General features: G+C 36.1%; 2 protein-coding genes across 2 annotated transcripts; both read right to left on the bottom strand.

The window, feature by feature from the left end:
- Nucleotides 1-3,698: 3,698 nt before the first annotated feature.
- On the bottom strand, nt 3,699-4,442 carry LOC132167049 (dirigent protein 11-like). The gene has a single exon (XM_059577942.1). The coding sequence runs from the start codon at nt 4,301-4,303 to the stop codon at nt 3,761-3,763; it is 543 nt and encodes a 180-aa protein (XP_059433925.1). The 5' UTR covers nt 4,304-4,442; the 3' UTR covers nt 3,699-3,760.
- Nucleotides 4,443-4,574: 132 nt separating this feature from the next.
- LOC132167048 (uncharacterized) lies at nt 4,575-8,275 on the bottom strand. The gene is made up of 13 exons (XM_059577941.1): nt 8,174-8,275; nt 7,941-8,086; nt 7,812-7,860; nt 7,406-7,552; nt 6,666-6,799; nt 6,500-6,569; nt 6,200-6,290; nt 5,774-5,843; nt 5,561-5,656; nt 5,335-5,434; nt 5,163-5,249; nt 4,974-5,065; nt 4,575-4,818 (listed from the first exon to the last, which is right to left on the bottom strand). The coding sequence occupies exons 1-13, from the start codon at nt 8,220-8,222 to the stop codon at nt 4,681-4,683; spliced, it is 1,269 nt and encodes a 422-aa protein (XP_059433924.1). The 5' UTR covers nt 8,223-8,275; the 3' UTR covers nt 4,575-4,680.
- Between the last annotated feature and the right edge of the window lie 8,295 nt (nt 8,276-16,570).

The raw sequence follows: 16,570 nt of genomic DNA, 5'->3' as shown, positions 1-16,570 counted from the left end.
TTAGTATAGATGGGTTTACCTTGGGAATGACAAACAATTTCAAAATCTCATTCTCTTTCTTTCTAGGTTTAGGGTTGATGGGATGTGAGAGTGATGAATGAAGGCCGAAGGGTGGAGCAAGATGTGGTATTTATAGGGGGAGGGGTGTTCAACATGCTGAAAAGTGGGTAATATATGGATTAAAATTATTTTTTAGACTGATATCGAACACTCAGTACTATGCTCGAACGTTCGATGTGCTATTACCAAATAGTTTTAGGGTTGCAGACTTGCAGTACAAACATTCATGCTAGGGTTAAGATCGAACTTTCGGTAGTCAACCAGGGTTGAAGGTTCGGTCAGAAGCCAAAAGTTAAATTTTTTTATTGTTTTATTCAAATCATAATACTTTTATAAACTAAAAAAAAAAAAAATCCCCTCAAAACACGCTAATCATTTTGGACTATATATATATATATAGACACACGCCATAAAGAAGCTTTAATTAAAGATATCACTAACTGCTTCCATGACGGGTGGAATCCCAATTCCCCGTTATATTTACGTGAGGTATATAGGTTGCGCCCCACCCCCAGACTCCAGTCCATTGTTAGCTTGTTTACTACGTATCTAGCAACATCTGAACTGAGTGACTTCACTTTCCTACGCTACCTGCATCAATTTATATATATGTTCCTCCAACCCAATTTATATATATATATATATATATATATATATATATATATATATAAATTGATGCAGGTAGTGTAGGAAAATGAAGTTACTCAATTCAGAATTAATGAATTATATTGGCTTACTTTTAGGAGGCAAATGACCCATTGGTCTGCCTAAAAAGTTATTACCCAAAATATAATATTTAAGATTTTTGACAGTTTGCCCACCTTGAAAGAAAATGCTCCTTCCCTAGACAAAGTTTTTCTTTAAAAATTCTTCAAACCTAGTCTATAAAAATGATATGTATCCCTTGAACATGTGAGATGTACATGTTTTTTTAATAGCAGGGACAAAGTTTGAATAGATTTTATTAAAAACTCATGTGCATCGCATATGTTATTTAAAAAAAGAACACATATCACTTTTATAGACTAGGTTAAAAGAAATTCATCCAACCCAGTTTGGAGGAAAACTTTGTCTCATTCCCCATGGCCCGAACAATAGACAAAAGCAGTGCATCTACTTCATCACTTCGAAAGATATATATATATATATATAAAAAAAACAAATAATTCAAACACAAAAACAATTTTCAGTGAAAAAAAAGAAGAAAAAAACTCCCAAAACAACGTTTAAAAAAAAAAAAGAGTTCTAGACTTAAGAAAATGCATGGCATTGTTAACCAAAAAAGAAACATTTCCTCGGAATAGGATTCTCTCTAGTTCAAATGGTTATAGTGAATGGGTATTTTTGTTTTTTCACTTTTTGAATGAACAAAAATACTCTTCCACTATAACTAATTAGATATTCTTCAATTCAAATGAAATTGAGAGGATCCTAATTAATTCCCTTTCCTCACTCTTTCTCTTCACCAGGCATTCACATCTCTCACTCTTTTTTTCTTCGTCAACCGTCACATCTTTCCGACTCTCTTTTACTTTCTTTCTTTTTCTTTTTTTATATAAAAAAGAAAAAAGAAAAAACTTCTACCCTTTCTAGCCACTTGGTAGCCCACCATCCCTTGGCAAATAGTTTCTATTTTTTATTTTTATTTTTTAAAAGGAAAAAGGAAAATAGAAAAGTAGATAATAAATTTGATTTAGCCCATTATACTCGCAGGAGTGAGTAGTTGAAGTGAAGGAATGAATTTGTTGTTTAAAGGTGTTATTTAATTAATTAGTTTGGTTGAAGCTTTGGAATTAGTGATGGTGAAAGAAAGCATTGGGCTTAAATCAACCCACTTGCACAGTCGTATTCAAATGCATGTTTCACATCCACACCCAATCTATTCATTCTCATATTCATAATTGGCTGCGTCTTCCTTTAGCTTTTACACGCTCACAAACAAATATGAGTCAATTATACAAGTGCGTGTAAAGCATTTTCATTCCATTATATATGTTTTCTTTGATGAAGACTAAACTTATATTATGTCAATGGAACATATGTGAATACTCAATTTATGGCTCGTCATCCATTATTATTATTATTATTTCTCCCGTCAGTAACTATTTGAATTGAGTATTTTTGTGAGTCCTGCTTATAATCATATCCTTTCATATTCAGCTCTAATGTCACTTTCTCTCCTTTCACTCATTCCCTCAAGTATTGTCTAGGAAAAAAAAAAAAAAGAGAATAAAAAGGGGCTTCGTCCCACATCAACTAAAGAGCGAGAGATGGATGTGTTTATAAGCATTATGGGTCCTTCATTAGTTGGTAATCGCTTGGATGAGGTACTTTTGTAGGTTTTGTTGTTTTACTATTCATAATATGAGTACTGTTAAATGTCTTTCTCGTATTCTTTTAACGTGTGACTTCTAATATTATCATAAATGTAATGGTAATTTTAAAGCTGCATACTATTAGCTTTCTTTAACCTCTTGCACCAATTATGTGTTATATAACAATACGTAGACCCAAATTGAATCACTAAAATAGCTCTAATGATCATAAAATGACTTGACCTAATTATTATTAGTATAATTTATATAATGAGATATTAATAGATTTAACTTGACCTAAAAAAAAAAAAAAGGCGATGTAATTTATGGCTATAAACCAAGATTCTAGTCAAGCCGTCCTAGGATGTGCTTAACTATTCAAGGCTTCAAGCCAATGGACCCTGCCTACCTCATACTACCAAATGATAAGTGCTAATGAGTCAAACAAATGAACCTAAAAAAATTTCCAAACAAATGTGGCAAATCGTGAATGGCAGACAAGGGAGAGAGAAATATATTTTTTTAATTAAAAAACCCTTACCATGTCAGTTTAGAAATTTTTTTGGGTTTATTTGTTTGGCTCTTTAGCACTTCTCCTACCAAATTAACCACTATTTTTTTTTTTTAAAAAAAAATATGAATTTAATAGTGCTAGGGTCCAATTAGGAATAGGTTGTGCTTCGGCTTTACCAAACCAAACAATAATTACTGTTTGGTCAAAACAGCAAGAGAGTCATTTCAATATCCTCATCCATTTTCATGGACTTACTTGTTGGTGCTTGTGGAAAGAGAAATCTTACTTCTCAATCTCCATCTATTTCTTTTCAAATTTATCATTGAAAAACAAGATTAGCACCCAATTAAGCTCTTGATGCGACTGAAATTACTTAGTTAATTGTATTTTGCATGACGTGAGCTACAAAACAATTCTACTCTTCCGTGGCAATTTAGTAGAGTAACCCTTTTGCATCCATCAGATCAAGATTTATTTTATTTATTTAATTTTTTTGTAAGCATCCATTATTACAACCGATCAACTATTTTATGGCACAATTAGGTAGGGCTAGCAAGATGGGTTCATGTGTCGAATTCGTGTCAACCTGGCTAACTCGTTTATGTCAACTCGAACACGACACATTTATTAAACGGTTAACTCATTTATGATTCGACCCTGTTTAACCTAAACCCTAACCTTAAAATTACGCATCGTATTTATGTCGGCTTCGCGGGTCGCGACTTAAATTGTCAACCCTACAATTAGGGAGAAAAAATAATTGATTAAGTCCTTCCATCATTCTTTGTATTATAGCATACATGTTGGAGGGTAAAAGATGAAAATTATATTAAGATAGCTTTCAATCGTTACTAACAATATCATTTATATTCTAGAAATGCTTGACTGTTACATTGAGCTTAAGAACAGCTCTAAGATTAGCAATGTCCATGAACTCGGTCTCCATGATCCCATACCCCTTCACAAACCGAAAATAACCCGTCCCCGATACAATTCCAAATTCTCGCTCCTTCATTGAAAAAATATCAGCCCCTTGAATTTCCAAACTACTTCCTTTGAATTCTCCATCAGTGAAAGTCAGACAGAAAACCATGTGCAACCCTTTGCCATCCAACTGAGAGTTAACGTACATGCCTTGAGCCCTGCCTATCTCCTTCGATTCAATGCTGGGACCCACGGTTACTGGATCATCGACAGCTATCATCGTGCCAAAGTGTAGGATGCTGGAGGTGGGTCCTCTTTGGCCTGCCACAGTGACTGCTGACATGTCATTGCCGGTCAAGTAGTCGTGCACATAGAAGACGAGGTTGGTTTGCTTGGGTTGGAGCCTTGGGAAGGTGTAGGCCACGTAGAGGATGGTTAAGGTGAAGATGAGGAAGAAGAAGTTGGAGGTTGGGCTTAGAGGATTGGACATGGCTTTTGGGGTGAGGGAAAGTTTGGTGTTGAAGTTATAAAGGTGGTGTGATTTAGGTCAAGATACTTTGCCGTCATGTTGGAATCATTTTTGGTAGAAAGTGACAAAAGTGGTTGGAATAATTTTAATAGCACAATGATTATTCTTGTCATGGACTCACAGCGATTGTTCTTTTCTTCAATATAACATGATTACTAGAATACTCTTAAGCTATAAGAATAACAACTCTAACAACATACATTTGGACCAAAAAAGAAATAGATAACAAACATTGTTCTTCAATTTTGGTTCATAGATTGACAAGAATTTTTGAAGTAACACTGAAGCCTCCAGATACTAATAATAATAGGAAGAAGGATTAATACCACTGATGAGTGTTAGAATGGATCATAACATTTGACAGTTCCAACTAAAGCAAGGGCTTCACTAAGTGCCTCCAAGAGATGCTCTGGGTAATCCTCAATATGAGTAGCACCGTGCTGTGATTGCATGGAACTCAAGACCCTTCCAACAATCTGAACAGAGATACTAAACAATTTTACCAAATTTTGAATAGAAAAAGTTATCTCATTTATGCAGTGAGACAAAGCTTTTAAAGAGAGCTTAGAAAATGTATTGAACTAGAAAGAAAAAGACAAAAAAAACGACACTGCATATAAATATGGCCAACCTTCCTTGCATAGCCACCATAAGCTATGCCGCCGATTAAAGCATGCAAAGAACTAGGCGAACCAGCTGTAAGTTTTTCATCCTTTGAGTTCTCTAGGAATAGAAGGGAAAGGTCAAAAGAAGGAAAGAGAAAACAACTTATAGAGCTCATCAAGACAAAAGTATGTAGGAAACAAGGTGATAAAATTACTAGCAAAGGATGTTGTTTGAAAAAGTCCCAATTTCTTCAACCCGTCGACTGTGTGAGCATTGGTGCCGCCTGCCAATTGAAGAAAACCTACCATTTGAAAGGAGTAAGTAAATTAAGAACTGCAGCCATACCAAGGGTAAATAAAAACTTTTAAGAGAATTTGCATTCAAACCAGGAGGCCTTTCTTTTACAGCAGCCAATTGAACGGCGAAAGTAATTGATTCCCTTGTGGCACCTCGTCCAATATCTCCACTCATGGGGCGGCCATCCAACTTCAGTTCATGAACCATATTAGATAGATGGATTGTTTGTAAGAGAAACTATAGTTTGGATTCATGATGATATCATTTGAAAATTATTCAAGTCGTTCAAATGGGTTTTGGGTAAGAGAGGCAGACCTGCCATAAATTGAAGCAATTGAGATGAGATTGCATAATAGAGTACATGGTGTTCATCGAAGATATGGTTGAATCCCCAACATCAGGTAAGCTAACCTGGAGCCAGAAAGTATTGATTCACAATCCTCAAGATACTCAACATCAAAATGCTCTACAGCTCAGCATCTAACATTAATGTAGCTTAAGACAACAGGGGACAGGTCCCTTGCTTACTGCTACTAGTCTAAGGCATGCAATTGAATCTCCCAATCCATCCCAAAGTTCTTTAAAAAGAGCAGTCTGCCTACAGAAAAACATGGGTTAGTTCAGGGAGGGTGTGAATGATGTGAATGCCTAGATTTGAATAAAACTCAATTAAATAAAGTCACATTGGGATATGCACAATAAGTTGTTGGTAAAGGGGTGGTAAGGGTTTGGGGTGGGGGAAAGACTTTCTGCTACACAAGGAATTGCTATGAAGTATATTTGAGGGGATATTTTTCCATTCTTTTAGCTGAGCCACTAAAGAGGATACAGTTTGGCTACAAATGCTTGAAAGAATAAAACGGCTAGATTCCATACGTATTCTCCACTCGTCAACCAAAATTCTATACTTCTTTTTTGTACTATCATTTGTTTAATATAATAATGAAAGAGTACCTTCCATTTGTATGTACCTCCAAAGCATCAATACCATTTCTTTTAATAAGCTCAGCAGTAGCAGTAGTATCTCTTATATATGAAACCGACCCTAAACAAATTTATCAGATTGGGCGTGAGAAGAACGAAAGAGATCTGAATTAAAAACACTCTAGAAGAGGGACAAATACACATTTATGAATTGAAATGGAATTTGGATTGGAGTCTTCACTGCGGCTTCAGAAAGAATAACATAGAAAAGATAAAGAGAGGCCAACGTAGAGGAAAAGAAGCACCGAGACAAAGAAATAGAACACCCACTTATTTTATCGTAGGGGCAAACTGGAAAGCAACGACCACAGCCATAACAGCGTTCAGTTATAACTCCACCCTGCACATTTTTGTTGATTAGAAATGCCAAATGTGATCCATGACTAACAACAGCGTGTGTGGTTTTCAGCCTAATGAAATAAATCAAGTAAACTACCTTAAATCCAGGTGTATTGGTACCACAGGAAACTTCAACTGTTGAGTTTCTTTCTGTTAGTGATATTGCACTAGCAGGACAAACAACCTCACAAGGCCTTGAACAGTCAAGCGGACAATCCTCTGGATCAAATTCTGTAAGGGTTGCCTGAGGTTAGCTCAAACAATGTTGCAAAGAGAACTCACAGATTAGGCCTTTTTTCTCTTCTATTAACTGATAAGATTATCACCCACCAAGACCAAATTAAAGTTCATCCCAACTGCTGAACACCTGAGCTCAACCTCATAGATCAGGCTTTCCTTTATTCAAACTGTATGCATAAACCAAAATTATACTATGTCCCTCTTATCTTATCTGTATATATTTGGACCCGTGACATCACTAAATTCATTGACCCTAATGCTTTGCTCGTATAGTCAAAAACTGAATAAAGAGAAGTATTGTCTTCATTTTGATAGATGAGGCTCTTCATGACAGAGCTGAATTGAAATTTTACTTTATTCCCGAATCAATTAATACATCAGCCAAAAATCTTCTGTATCAAGCCAGTCTGATTGTGAAATGATACGATAATGGGTATATATAATGTAGAAAAAGACATGCAAATCATATCCAATAATAAATTAAAGACTGACAGCACACTTCATAGTATAAAATTATACCACATTGGTTCCCTTCCTAATTGGGTGATGCTGATGAAAATAAATACCAATTAAACTAAAGAAAGGAGGCATATATACCAGCCTTTCGGAAGTGAAGGTCATCGTCATCATTGACACTGATCATTACCCAAGGTCTTCTTAGGCCCACGATCCTTCTAGCAGCTTCAATTCCATCATTCACCGCACTCACCACTGCCGCATCAGCAGCACAGTCAATGCAATCCACTGCACAACAATTTGTCTAAATACGTAATTCAAATTTGCTTTCATATCACACACGCACACACAAAAACAATTGGTAGGTGATAATTATCACTTGTCCCATATGCCTAAGCCGATGAAAAACAATAAATTTAATCACTGAGCCATTATTCTAACACAATATCTCTCGTGTTGATAGTAACAATGATTTCAATCAAAAAACCATTATTAATCTAACAATTGGCGACCCCAAAGCAAGATTACACTTTTGAATAGTTTTCACCTCCGGCTAGAGTGTAGACAAGGGAAAGATTCCTGATATCAACAACATCCTATGCAGAGAGAGGAAAGGAAGTGTGAGAGGGCGATATAAATGGAAAATGGTTGTGGGGTTTGAGGGTTTTGTAGATACCTCGAAGCTTGCACCGCATATGAGCTTGACCCAGTTGCCCTTTCGGAGAGATTCAAGCGGAGAAGACGAAACTGAAGGAATCCCAACTGTTTTGACGAGGTTTCTAACATTGTCAAGGAATTTGTTGCTCTTAGGACTCACTCTCACTGAATTTCAAAACCATAGAGATTTTAGACAGAAAGAGAATGATTGAATGAATGAAAAATGATTAAGAAGAAGAAGAAAAAAGCGACCTTGATGCTGAGGGAAGATTCTAGAGTTGCAGGAAAAGCTCAAAGCCATCCCAAAGGCTAAAACCCAGCAGAGACACAGAGCGAGTGGGAGAGCGAGAGATATTTTTATCCGTTTAACGGAGGGAATTCAACTGTTATTGTGGGCTTCCTAATTAATGGGCCCGCAACTTAGTTCGGGCTAAATTTTTGGGTTAATAATTTTTTTAGTATCTTAGTTTTCACTTTTTTATTTTTTTCCTCATAAGTTTTTAAATATGATAAATTTAGTACCCAAACTATGGAAAAAGACAAAATCAATACCTCCGTTAGTTTCGTTAGTCCCATTTAACAGAATTTCCACGTGTTGCTTTCAAAATATGCTACGTGTCCTAAAAAGTAAAAATAATTAAAAATAATAATAATAAAAAATTAAAAAAAAAATCTAAACCTAATTTTTTTTTTAAAAAAAAATAAAAAAATACACGAGCTGCCTTCTTCATCTTTGTTCCTCTCTCTTTCCTCTTCCCTCTCCCCCTCACAGACGGGAGGCGGTCGGCCACCGGATACCGCGAACGCAACCAGAAAACCCATCACCCAACCGGCCAAACCCACCCCCACTGGATTGACATAGGATGGAAAACACCGGTGGGTCACCTCTTTCTCTCTCATCCACGCCGGTAACCTAGGCGGGTCTTATCCGGTTGAAGTTGAGGCTTGATTTTGGGTTATTTTTGTTTGATTTTCTAGGTTGGGTTTTGTCCAATTTTTTTTTTGTGGTGTTTTGGCCGGTTGGTTGATTGTTCTGTTTTGGTTGTGGTGGATTTGCCTTGTTTTGGGTTTCTAAGGGGTTGATTTGCTCTGTTTCTTAGTGTTTTGGGTGCTTTGTTGATTTTCTGGGTATTCTTGGCCGAATGGGTATCGAAGATTGAGTTTGTTGTTGATTAAACTTTGGGTTTGATTTTATGTTCTCTGCCATGGCTGAATTCTGGGTAGTTCTCGGTAGGTGGCTGAATTGAGATTTGAGAATATGTTGGGTTTTCTTGGAAAATTGGCTTATGGTGGTTAAAGATTTGTGGGTCGTTTGGTTGGTTGTGTACTTGTTTGGATGAGAATGAAAATGATTCTGCAAACTTTTGATTCTACAAAAGCTTCAACGAAAATGATTCTGCAAACCCAGATGGCCGAGTTGGAATGCTGGTTTGGGTATTGTCTGCACTAGCAAGGAATGAGGAAGAAGAAGATTCATCCAAACTTACGGTTTGGGTATTGTCTGCACTTACAGTAAAGGGAAATCAAGATTAATACCAAACATGTCCTCAGCATTTGGTTCCTCTCAAACTTACCTGAAGGAAGAGAGAGAGAGTTGGGAGAGCGACGGAGATAGTGAGGTGAGAGAGAGAGAGAGGCGGAGAAGCAGAAAATGACCCACGTATGGCCACGGCGGCGCTGTCCGGCTAGTTCACGCCGGAGCACGCCCACTGTCCAGCTAGTTTATTTTATTGTTATTTAATTATTTAATTATTATTTATTTATTTATTTTTAATTATTTTTACTTTTTAAGACATGTGGCGTATTTTGAAAGCGACACGTGGAAATTCTGTTAAATGGGACTGACGGAACTAACGGAGATATTGATTTTGTCTTTTTCCATAGGTTGGGTACTAAATTTGTCATGTTTTAAAACTTAGGGGGGAAAAAATAAAAAAGTGAAAACTGAGGTACCAAAAAAGTTATTAACCCGGGTTAAATTTTTAATGCAATTTCTGAATACAACATAACTAAATACAAAATAAGCGAATTATGATTGAGACGTTTGACGTATTTAATTAAAGAGATCAAGTTAAAGTTGACATATATAAACTTATAGCAATGCCTCGATATGACGCAACTCAACATGTGATATAAGAGTTGACAAATGTTGACACAACCAGCAAACCTAACATGAAATTAACGAATTGAAGTTGAGAAGTTTGACACATTTAATTAAATAGATTAAATTAAAATTTTCGTATATAATTTTAGAAAAATGCTACGGTTCTTAATGTGGTTCTCCTTATCATACATACATATTGTTTTCTTAAAAAATTAAAAAAAAATAAATAAATAAAAAATAAAAAATAAATAAACCTTAGTCTTACTTTCTAAATATACTTTCTAGAGAACAATATCCACATAGGATAAGAAGAACATGCACTAGAAGAAACCACAAGAAAAACGGTAGCATTTCTCATAATTTTATAGTTATGCCTTGACACAATTCGAACCCATCACGCCAATACAAATTGCCATTTGTTAAACTCTTTTAAAAACCTTTGAGCTTATTAAACTCGTTTTAAAACCTTCAAATGAATGTTGTAACCCTTAATTAAGCCCTTAATTGAAAATAGCCTTAAAAACCCAACCTTAACTATTTGGCCGAATGTTCGATAGGGGACCACACTGAACGTTCGACCATGTCCTTAGTGCGAATGTTCGGTAGGGGACCACAGCAAACGTTCGTTGATCAAACTTGAACACACTGGGTATTGACCAAACGTTCCACCTGCAACCCTAGAACCACTGTGTAATAGTACACCGAACGTTCGCCTATAGTACCGAATGTTCGATGACAGTCTGAAAATTATTTTTAACCTATTGTCCACATTTGTAGAAGAGAGCAGGCCTCCTCACCCCTATAAATACCACCCTATCGTCCCTCAGCCTTCCCTTACACCAAAAACGCTAACCTTAGAGTGGGAGGAGATTTTTTTAAGAGGAAGGGAGAAGGTTTTGGGGGATTATTGTTATTTTCAAGGTAACTCTTGACCTTTCATCAAGCTTTTATGTTATCTTGTTATTATCCTTGTTTTCTTTGAGTTTTTAAAGATGCCATGACTTGTGTACCATTTCTCCTTAGAAGAAAAGAGTGGATTTTAAATGTTTTAGAAGCTCTTATTGTTTTCTTGGTTTCCTTGTATATCATGCTTCACGATGTTGCTATGAACTTGTTTAGAGCTTACGATGTAGTTGTAAGAGGGTGACTTGAGGATAGAAGCCCAAACTTTGCATTTTTGACTCTGCCCGAACATTCGCTCCTTGGACAGAATGTTTGATCAGAGCCTAGAATGCATGAAAGTAGGGTTTTGTGACCTTTTAGCTAGACGTACTCGGTTAGGACCTTTTGTATCTTTAGTAAACCCTCTAGCACTGCGTATAACAATAGCCATGTTTCGTTATAGCAGGGATTCGGAATGTCGGAGGACTCGAGCGAGCGTATGAGGTAAGTAAATACTTACGACTGTTTTACTTAAAAACGTTTGATATGTCAACTGACCGAGCATGCGTGTGATATGAACATATTTACCTTTTACGCAACCTAGTAATTGTCCTAATAACTGATTTTATAAGATGCATCGTATGATATGGTACACCGGTATGTGCGATATAATGGTCATGGGTTTACTATATATACTTGATTCTATTGTCAAATGTGTGTGAATGTGTTATATGGGTCTTGGATCCAATGGTTGTTTCGTGACTAGCGCAACCATGATTGGTGGGTCACTACAGGACGTATATTATTAGTAGGGTGGGCCACCCGAGGTCTAACTCGGTTGGACCACTAGTATATGGATGGTAGCATACAATGGCCGGGGCACCAGAATTGTACTACAGGTCCCTCGGGATAGCGTTAACCCTGCTGAGAATGGGTAATATCTTGGGTAGAAGTTACGACCTATTAAAACATTAGTTTTTTCACATTAAAACTGATAGGTGATTCCCACTGGAATTATACATCTTCATTTCAAATAATTTATGGTGTATTAACAGAGACAACACCTCATTTAAATTTTTATTAAAAATGCACGTTTATTTCTATTCATCAATAACTAGCTCATTTCATATCCAACTGTGAGGTTTACTTACTAGGTCTTTAACCTTACACGATTATTACAACTTGTAAGAAAACTCTTTCTGATATAAGGAATGTGACAAGACCGCCACTCCGGGTTATTAAGATGAGTCAGAGACCTACCTTGTGTAATCAAGTTTGACTAGAATATTTGTATTTCGATTAATAGCTCCATGTCTATGCTCGATGATACATGTTTTTGTGATGATTTTAGACTCCTCAGATTTATTTTACATTTTTATGCATTTACTCTGATTATACTGAAGAGGGGCGGTTCCCCAGTTAGCTACTAGTTAGCTGAATTTGGGTAATTGCTAGTAACCCTACCAGACTGGTCAAGGACAGATTTGGTGGCGTTACACACTTATTTTTTCTACCTTGTCCTAGTAACTACGTATTTCACCTTTTGCCCTCCTTGTCTCCATTTCGTCTATGTTGGTTTCTTTATATCTCAGTTACATCCCTTGCATCTCCTAGTGAGTGGATTCTTATTGGTTCTTCTTTTTGTTGTGGTTCTACATCTGTTGTGTGTGTTAATTCTCTATCCCTTTGTCCATTATGACAAAAAAGGGGAGAGTTTTTGATAAGCCCCGAATGATGCACATTCAAGTCTTTTAACTCGAATATGTTAATTGATTAATTTCATTATAATATAAGTTTTCGTTTTCGTTTTTTGTTTTTTGTTTTGTTTTGTTTTTTGTTTATTATTTTTATTTTTATTTTTTATTTTTGTTTTTGTGTTTTTTAGTATTTTCAGGTTCTTAGAGAAAATGCAAGCAATTCCATTGATCTCGGGCTTAGAACACATCTTAGTGAGTGATGTGGTCTTTTTGTGTGATGGCTTATCAATAATAAAAATATGGGGAAAATACATTTTACCCCCCCCCTCCGAACTATTCACCCATTTGCACTTTGACCTCCAATGTTTAAAAAGTGACACTTGACCCCCCCTCCCAAAACTTACAAATTGTTGCAATTCAACCATTCTGGCCTCTCTTTTTTTTTTTTTTTTTCTCAAGCTGAAAAAAATAATAATAATAAGTGAGCGGCCGGCCACCCCTGGGCCTTAGGGTGAGCCAGCCACCCCAAACCTGACACTCCCCAATTTTAATTTTATAACTCTGAGATGAGGCATTTGAAAAAAAAAAAAGTCGTAATGGTTGAATTGCAAACAATTTGGAAGCTCGAGGTCATGTCACTTTTTAAATATTGAAGGTCAAAGTGCAAATGGGTGGATAGTTCAGGTGGGTAAAATGTATTTTTTCCTAAAAATAATTACTCGGAATAGGACGAATCTTTGTAGGATAAGTCTAATAAGAGGGTGTCGATCCCACAGGGTTTGCGTTGGTTTTGTTGTCAAGGTTATCAATACTTACACTAATTCAACTCAAGGAAAATATATTGTTTTTGGGTTTTTGAAATATAAATAACAAAATGTAAATGTAGAAATATAAAAAGTAAGTGAAATAGGATGAAGGGTAGGGAATTGATTTCATCACAATCCTCGTAATAAGGGCTAATCATACTAAACATGGGAATCTCATTCTATGCATAATATGACACGTGTGTGGTTGTCAATCACCCAATAAAGTCGACAAGAAAATACCATGATCAAAAGCTCATGCCATAATCCATCTTTTGGTTGGCACGGATTGTCCACTGAACCACTAATTGCGGCATGACCCGTCTTCCCTAGGCATGCATTATCACCTCTCTCAATGTGGTTACACTCAATCAAGGGATACACATAACTTATCTTCGGTTGGCATAAATCATCTACATACATTACACTAAACTAAGGTGTAGAATGACTCATCTTTCCTAGGCATGGCCTATCAAACCTCTTAATTTTGTGTCAAAGATTACCGTTGCATAACCATCACACTCAAAATCATATAAAATAAGAATGATTTGAAATAAGATTTTAGATCAATCACAATATATCACACTCATGGTTGTTGCTACTCACAAGTGTTATACAAATGCATTCCTCTTAGCTATACAACCGTTACACATATGCAGAAATTCCCAATGAAAAACACAATAAAACCATGCTACTTGGAAAGGGCTACATCAAGACCCTAAGGAGATGGTTAGCTAGTCATTAGGGTGCTGGAACAAGCATAAAGCTTGCCCATTTTCCCCTCCTAGCTTCCCCCAAAGGATATAAATGAAAATGGAAGTGAAGTGTAAAGAGTTCTCTTGTGTAGTGTTTCTTTGATGAAGCTCTCTTCTAGGATGCCCTTAAGACTTGAAATACGTGGCTATTTATAGCCATATGAGGTCCCCTTATTAAATGAGCCTTATTTAATTCACCCAAACTCTCAAAAAGAGTAATAGGATCCTCTCCATTTCAAAATCCCTCCATTTCCTCTATTTAGTGCATTTTGAAGGGTATTGCATTTAATGCACTACCATTATTAAAACTTTTGGACAACACTACCCTTCAAAATGCACTAAATGGAGGAAATGAAGGGATTTTGAAATGGAGAGGATCCTTTTCCAAGAGGGGTAATGGCAACCACCACTTGCCAACCACCACTTCACCTTTGAGCCAATAACTCTTTATTTCCTATATTCAGCACATGGTGCTTCCATTGTTTGAGTCCCAAGGTCCATTTTTATTTTCTTATTTTTCCTCTTGCTCTTTTTTTTTTCCGCATAGCTTTACATCGACCTCGGTTTTGGCCCTCAATATGTAATAATTTGGTATTCATCGTGAAGTAATGAATTCTTACTCTTTGAGTCATCTTTCCAATGCATTTGGTCTTACCTTAATCTGAATTTCAATCTAGGAGTTATAGTAAAAAAAGTACAGCAAGGTCCATTATCTCTATAAGCCCGAATTTAAAGGAATTAAGTGTATTTCTCCTTAAGAACCTGCAAAACACTATAAACAAAAGAAAGAACACAAAACATTATATTACAACGTAACTAAGGGATTAATATGTGCGAGTTAAGGGGCTCGAATATGCAATATTCAGCACTTATTAGTGAGCTGGTGAAGGAAAAGGGCTTGAGTGCCCCTAAAAGGGGCTCAAGCACACTTGAAAAAGGGCTTTAATGCATACATCAGACACTAGTAGCCGAGACAAAAAAAAAGCAAAGAACTCTAGTCTCCTAATTCGAGTAGATCACGAAAGAGAGGCGTTTCTAAGTGTACAAAGTTCATTAGGGCTTCTATTTTGCCATATATATATATATATATATATATATGATGCATATGCGGCCAAAAGAAGGGGGTTGGTGCTTCAAATAAAAAAGGTTCTTTAGAGAGAGAGATGGGAGAGAAAATGTCCATGGTAGAAGCTCATTGCAGCACCTTCATGAGCAATTAACTTCTTTCTAGGGTGTTGATGTTGCCCTATTCAAAGAACAATGGTTTAATTTCGTTTATCTTAAGGATTTTCTGCATATGTATGATGATTGCATAACCTAGAGAATTTCAAACGCTCGTACTTAGTTTTAATGTTTATATTCAATTTTGATGAAATTCTTATCTTGTTTTAGAAAGCTTTTTATCTTGATTGAACTCAAATAGTTCTTATTTTCTGTGATTATGAGAAGGATGGTTATGCAACAGTTTTCTTTGACACACAATCAAGAGGGTTTGATAGGCAATGCCTAGAGAAGACGAATCATACTACACCCTAGTTTAGTGTAATGCAGGTAGACGATTCGTGCTAATCGAAGATGAGTTATGCTTATTCCTTGATTGTGTGTAACCAAATCAAGAGATTTGATAGTCTATGCCTAGGAAGACTAGTTGTATTGCATCGTAGTGATTGGGTGGACGATCCGTGCCAACCGAAGATGGATTATGTTTATTCCTTGATGATGTTATTTTCTTGACGACATCGATGTGTGCTTGTTGCCACACAAGTCATATCATGCATAGAATGAAATGTACTTGTTAAATACAATTATCCATCGTTATGAGGTTAGTGATGAAATCAACTCCTTATCCTTTATCCCTATCCTTTACTCCATTCTATTTGAATTCTATTTTACAGTTATAATTCATCATTTAATTTCGAAAGAAAAAATAAACATCTTTTTTTTTTTTTTTTTTTTGAATTAAGTTTGAGTAGATCTTGATAGACTTAATAGCAAAACCAACTCAGTCCTTGAGGTTCGACACCCTCTATATAGTCATATTCTATAAAGATTCATATTATTGCGTGTGGATTTTATTATTGATATACTTAAGTAAACCACATCAGTTGGTATTTGTTACTTTGTTGTGCTCCTTTCTTGTTTTCCTTGCTTCGTGTCTTTTCAGATGCTTGTAATGAGTTTGCTCATGTTTTTCAATGAATAGGTTTCGTTTTGTTCTTGTGAGGCTACCCTTGCATACTTGGATCTTGTTTGGCAAATCTTGCCTAGGTTGGTCGTGGATTGGTTTTTTTTTTTTTTTGGTATTCTTGTAATCTTGTGGGCTTGTGTTGTCTAGGGTTTTGTCATTGAATGGCCAAAGTGGGAGATTGTTAGGTTTTAGTTTGGCCTTATCCAATGCAAAATTCCTT

This window comes from Corylus avellana, chromosome ca1 (assembly GCF_901000735.1).
Source record: "Corylus avellana chromosome ca1, CavTom2PMs-1.0".
NCBI lineage: Eukaryota > Viridiplantae > Streptophyta > Magnoliopsida > Fagales > Betulaceae > Corylus > Corylus avellana.
The sequence above is the reverse complement of the archived record's forward strand: the minus strand, read 5'-3'. Positions and strand labels throughout refer to the sequence as shown.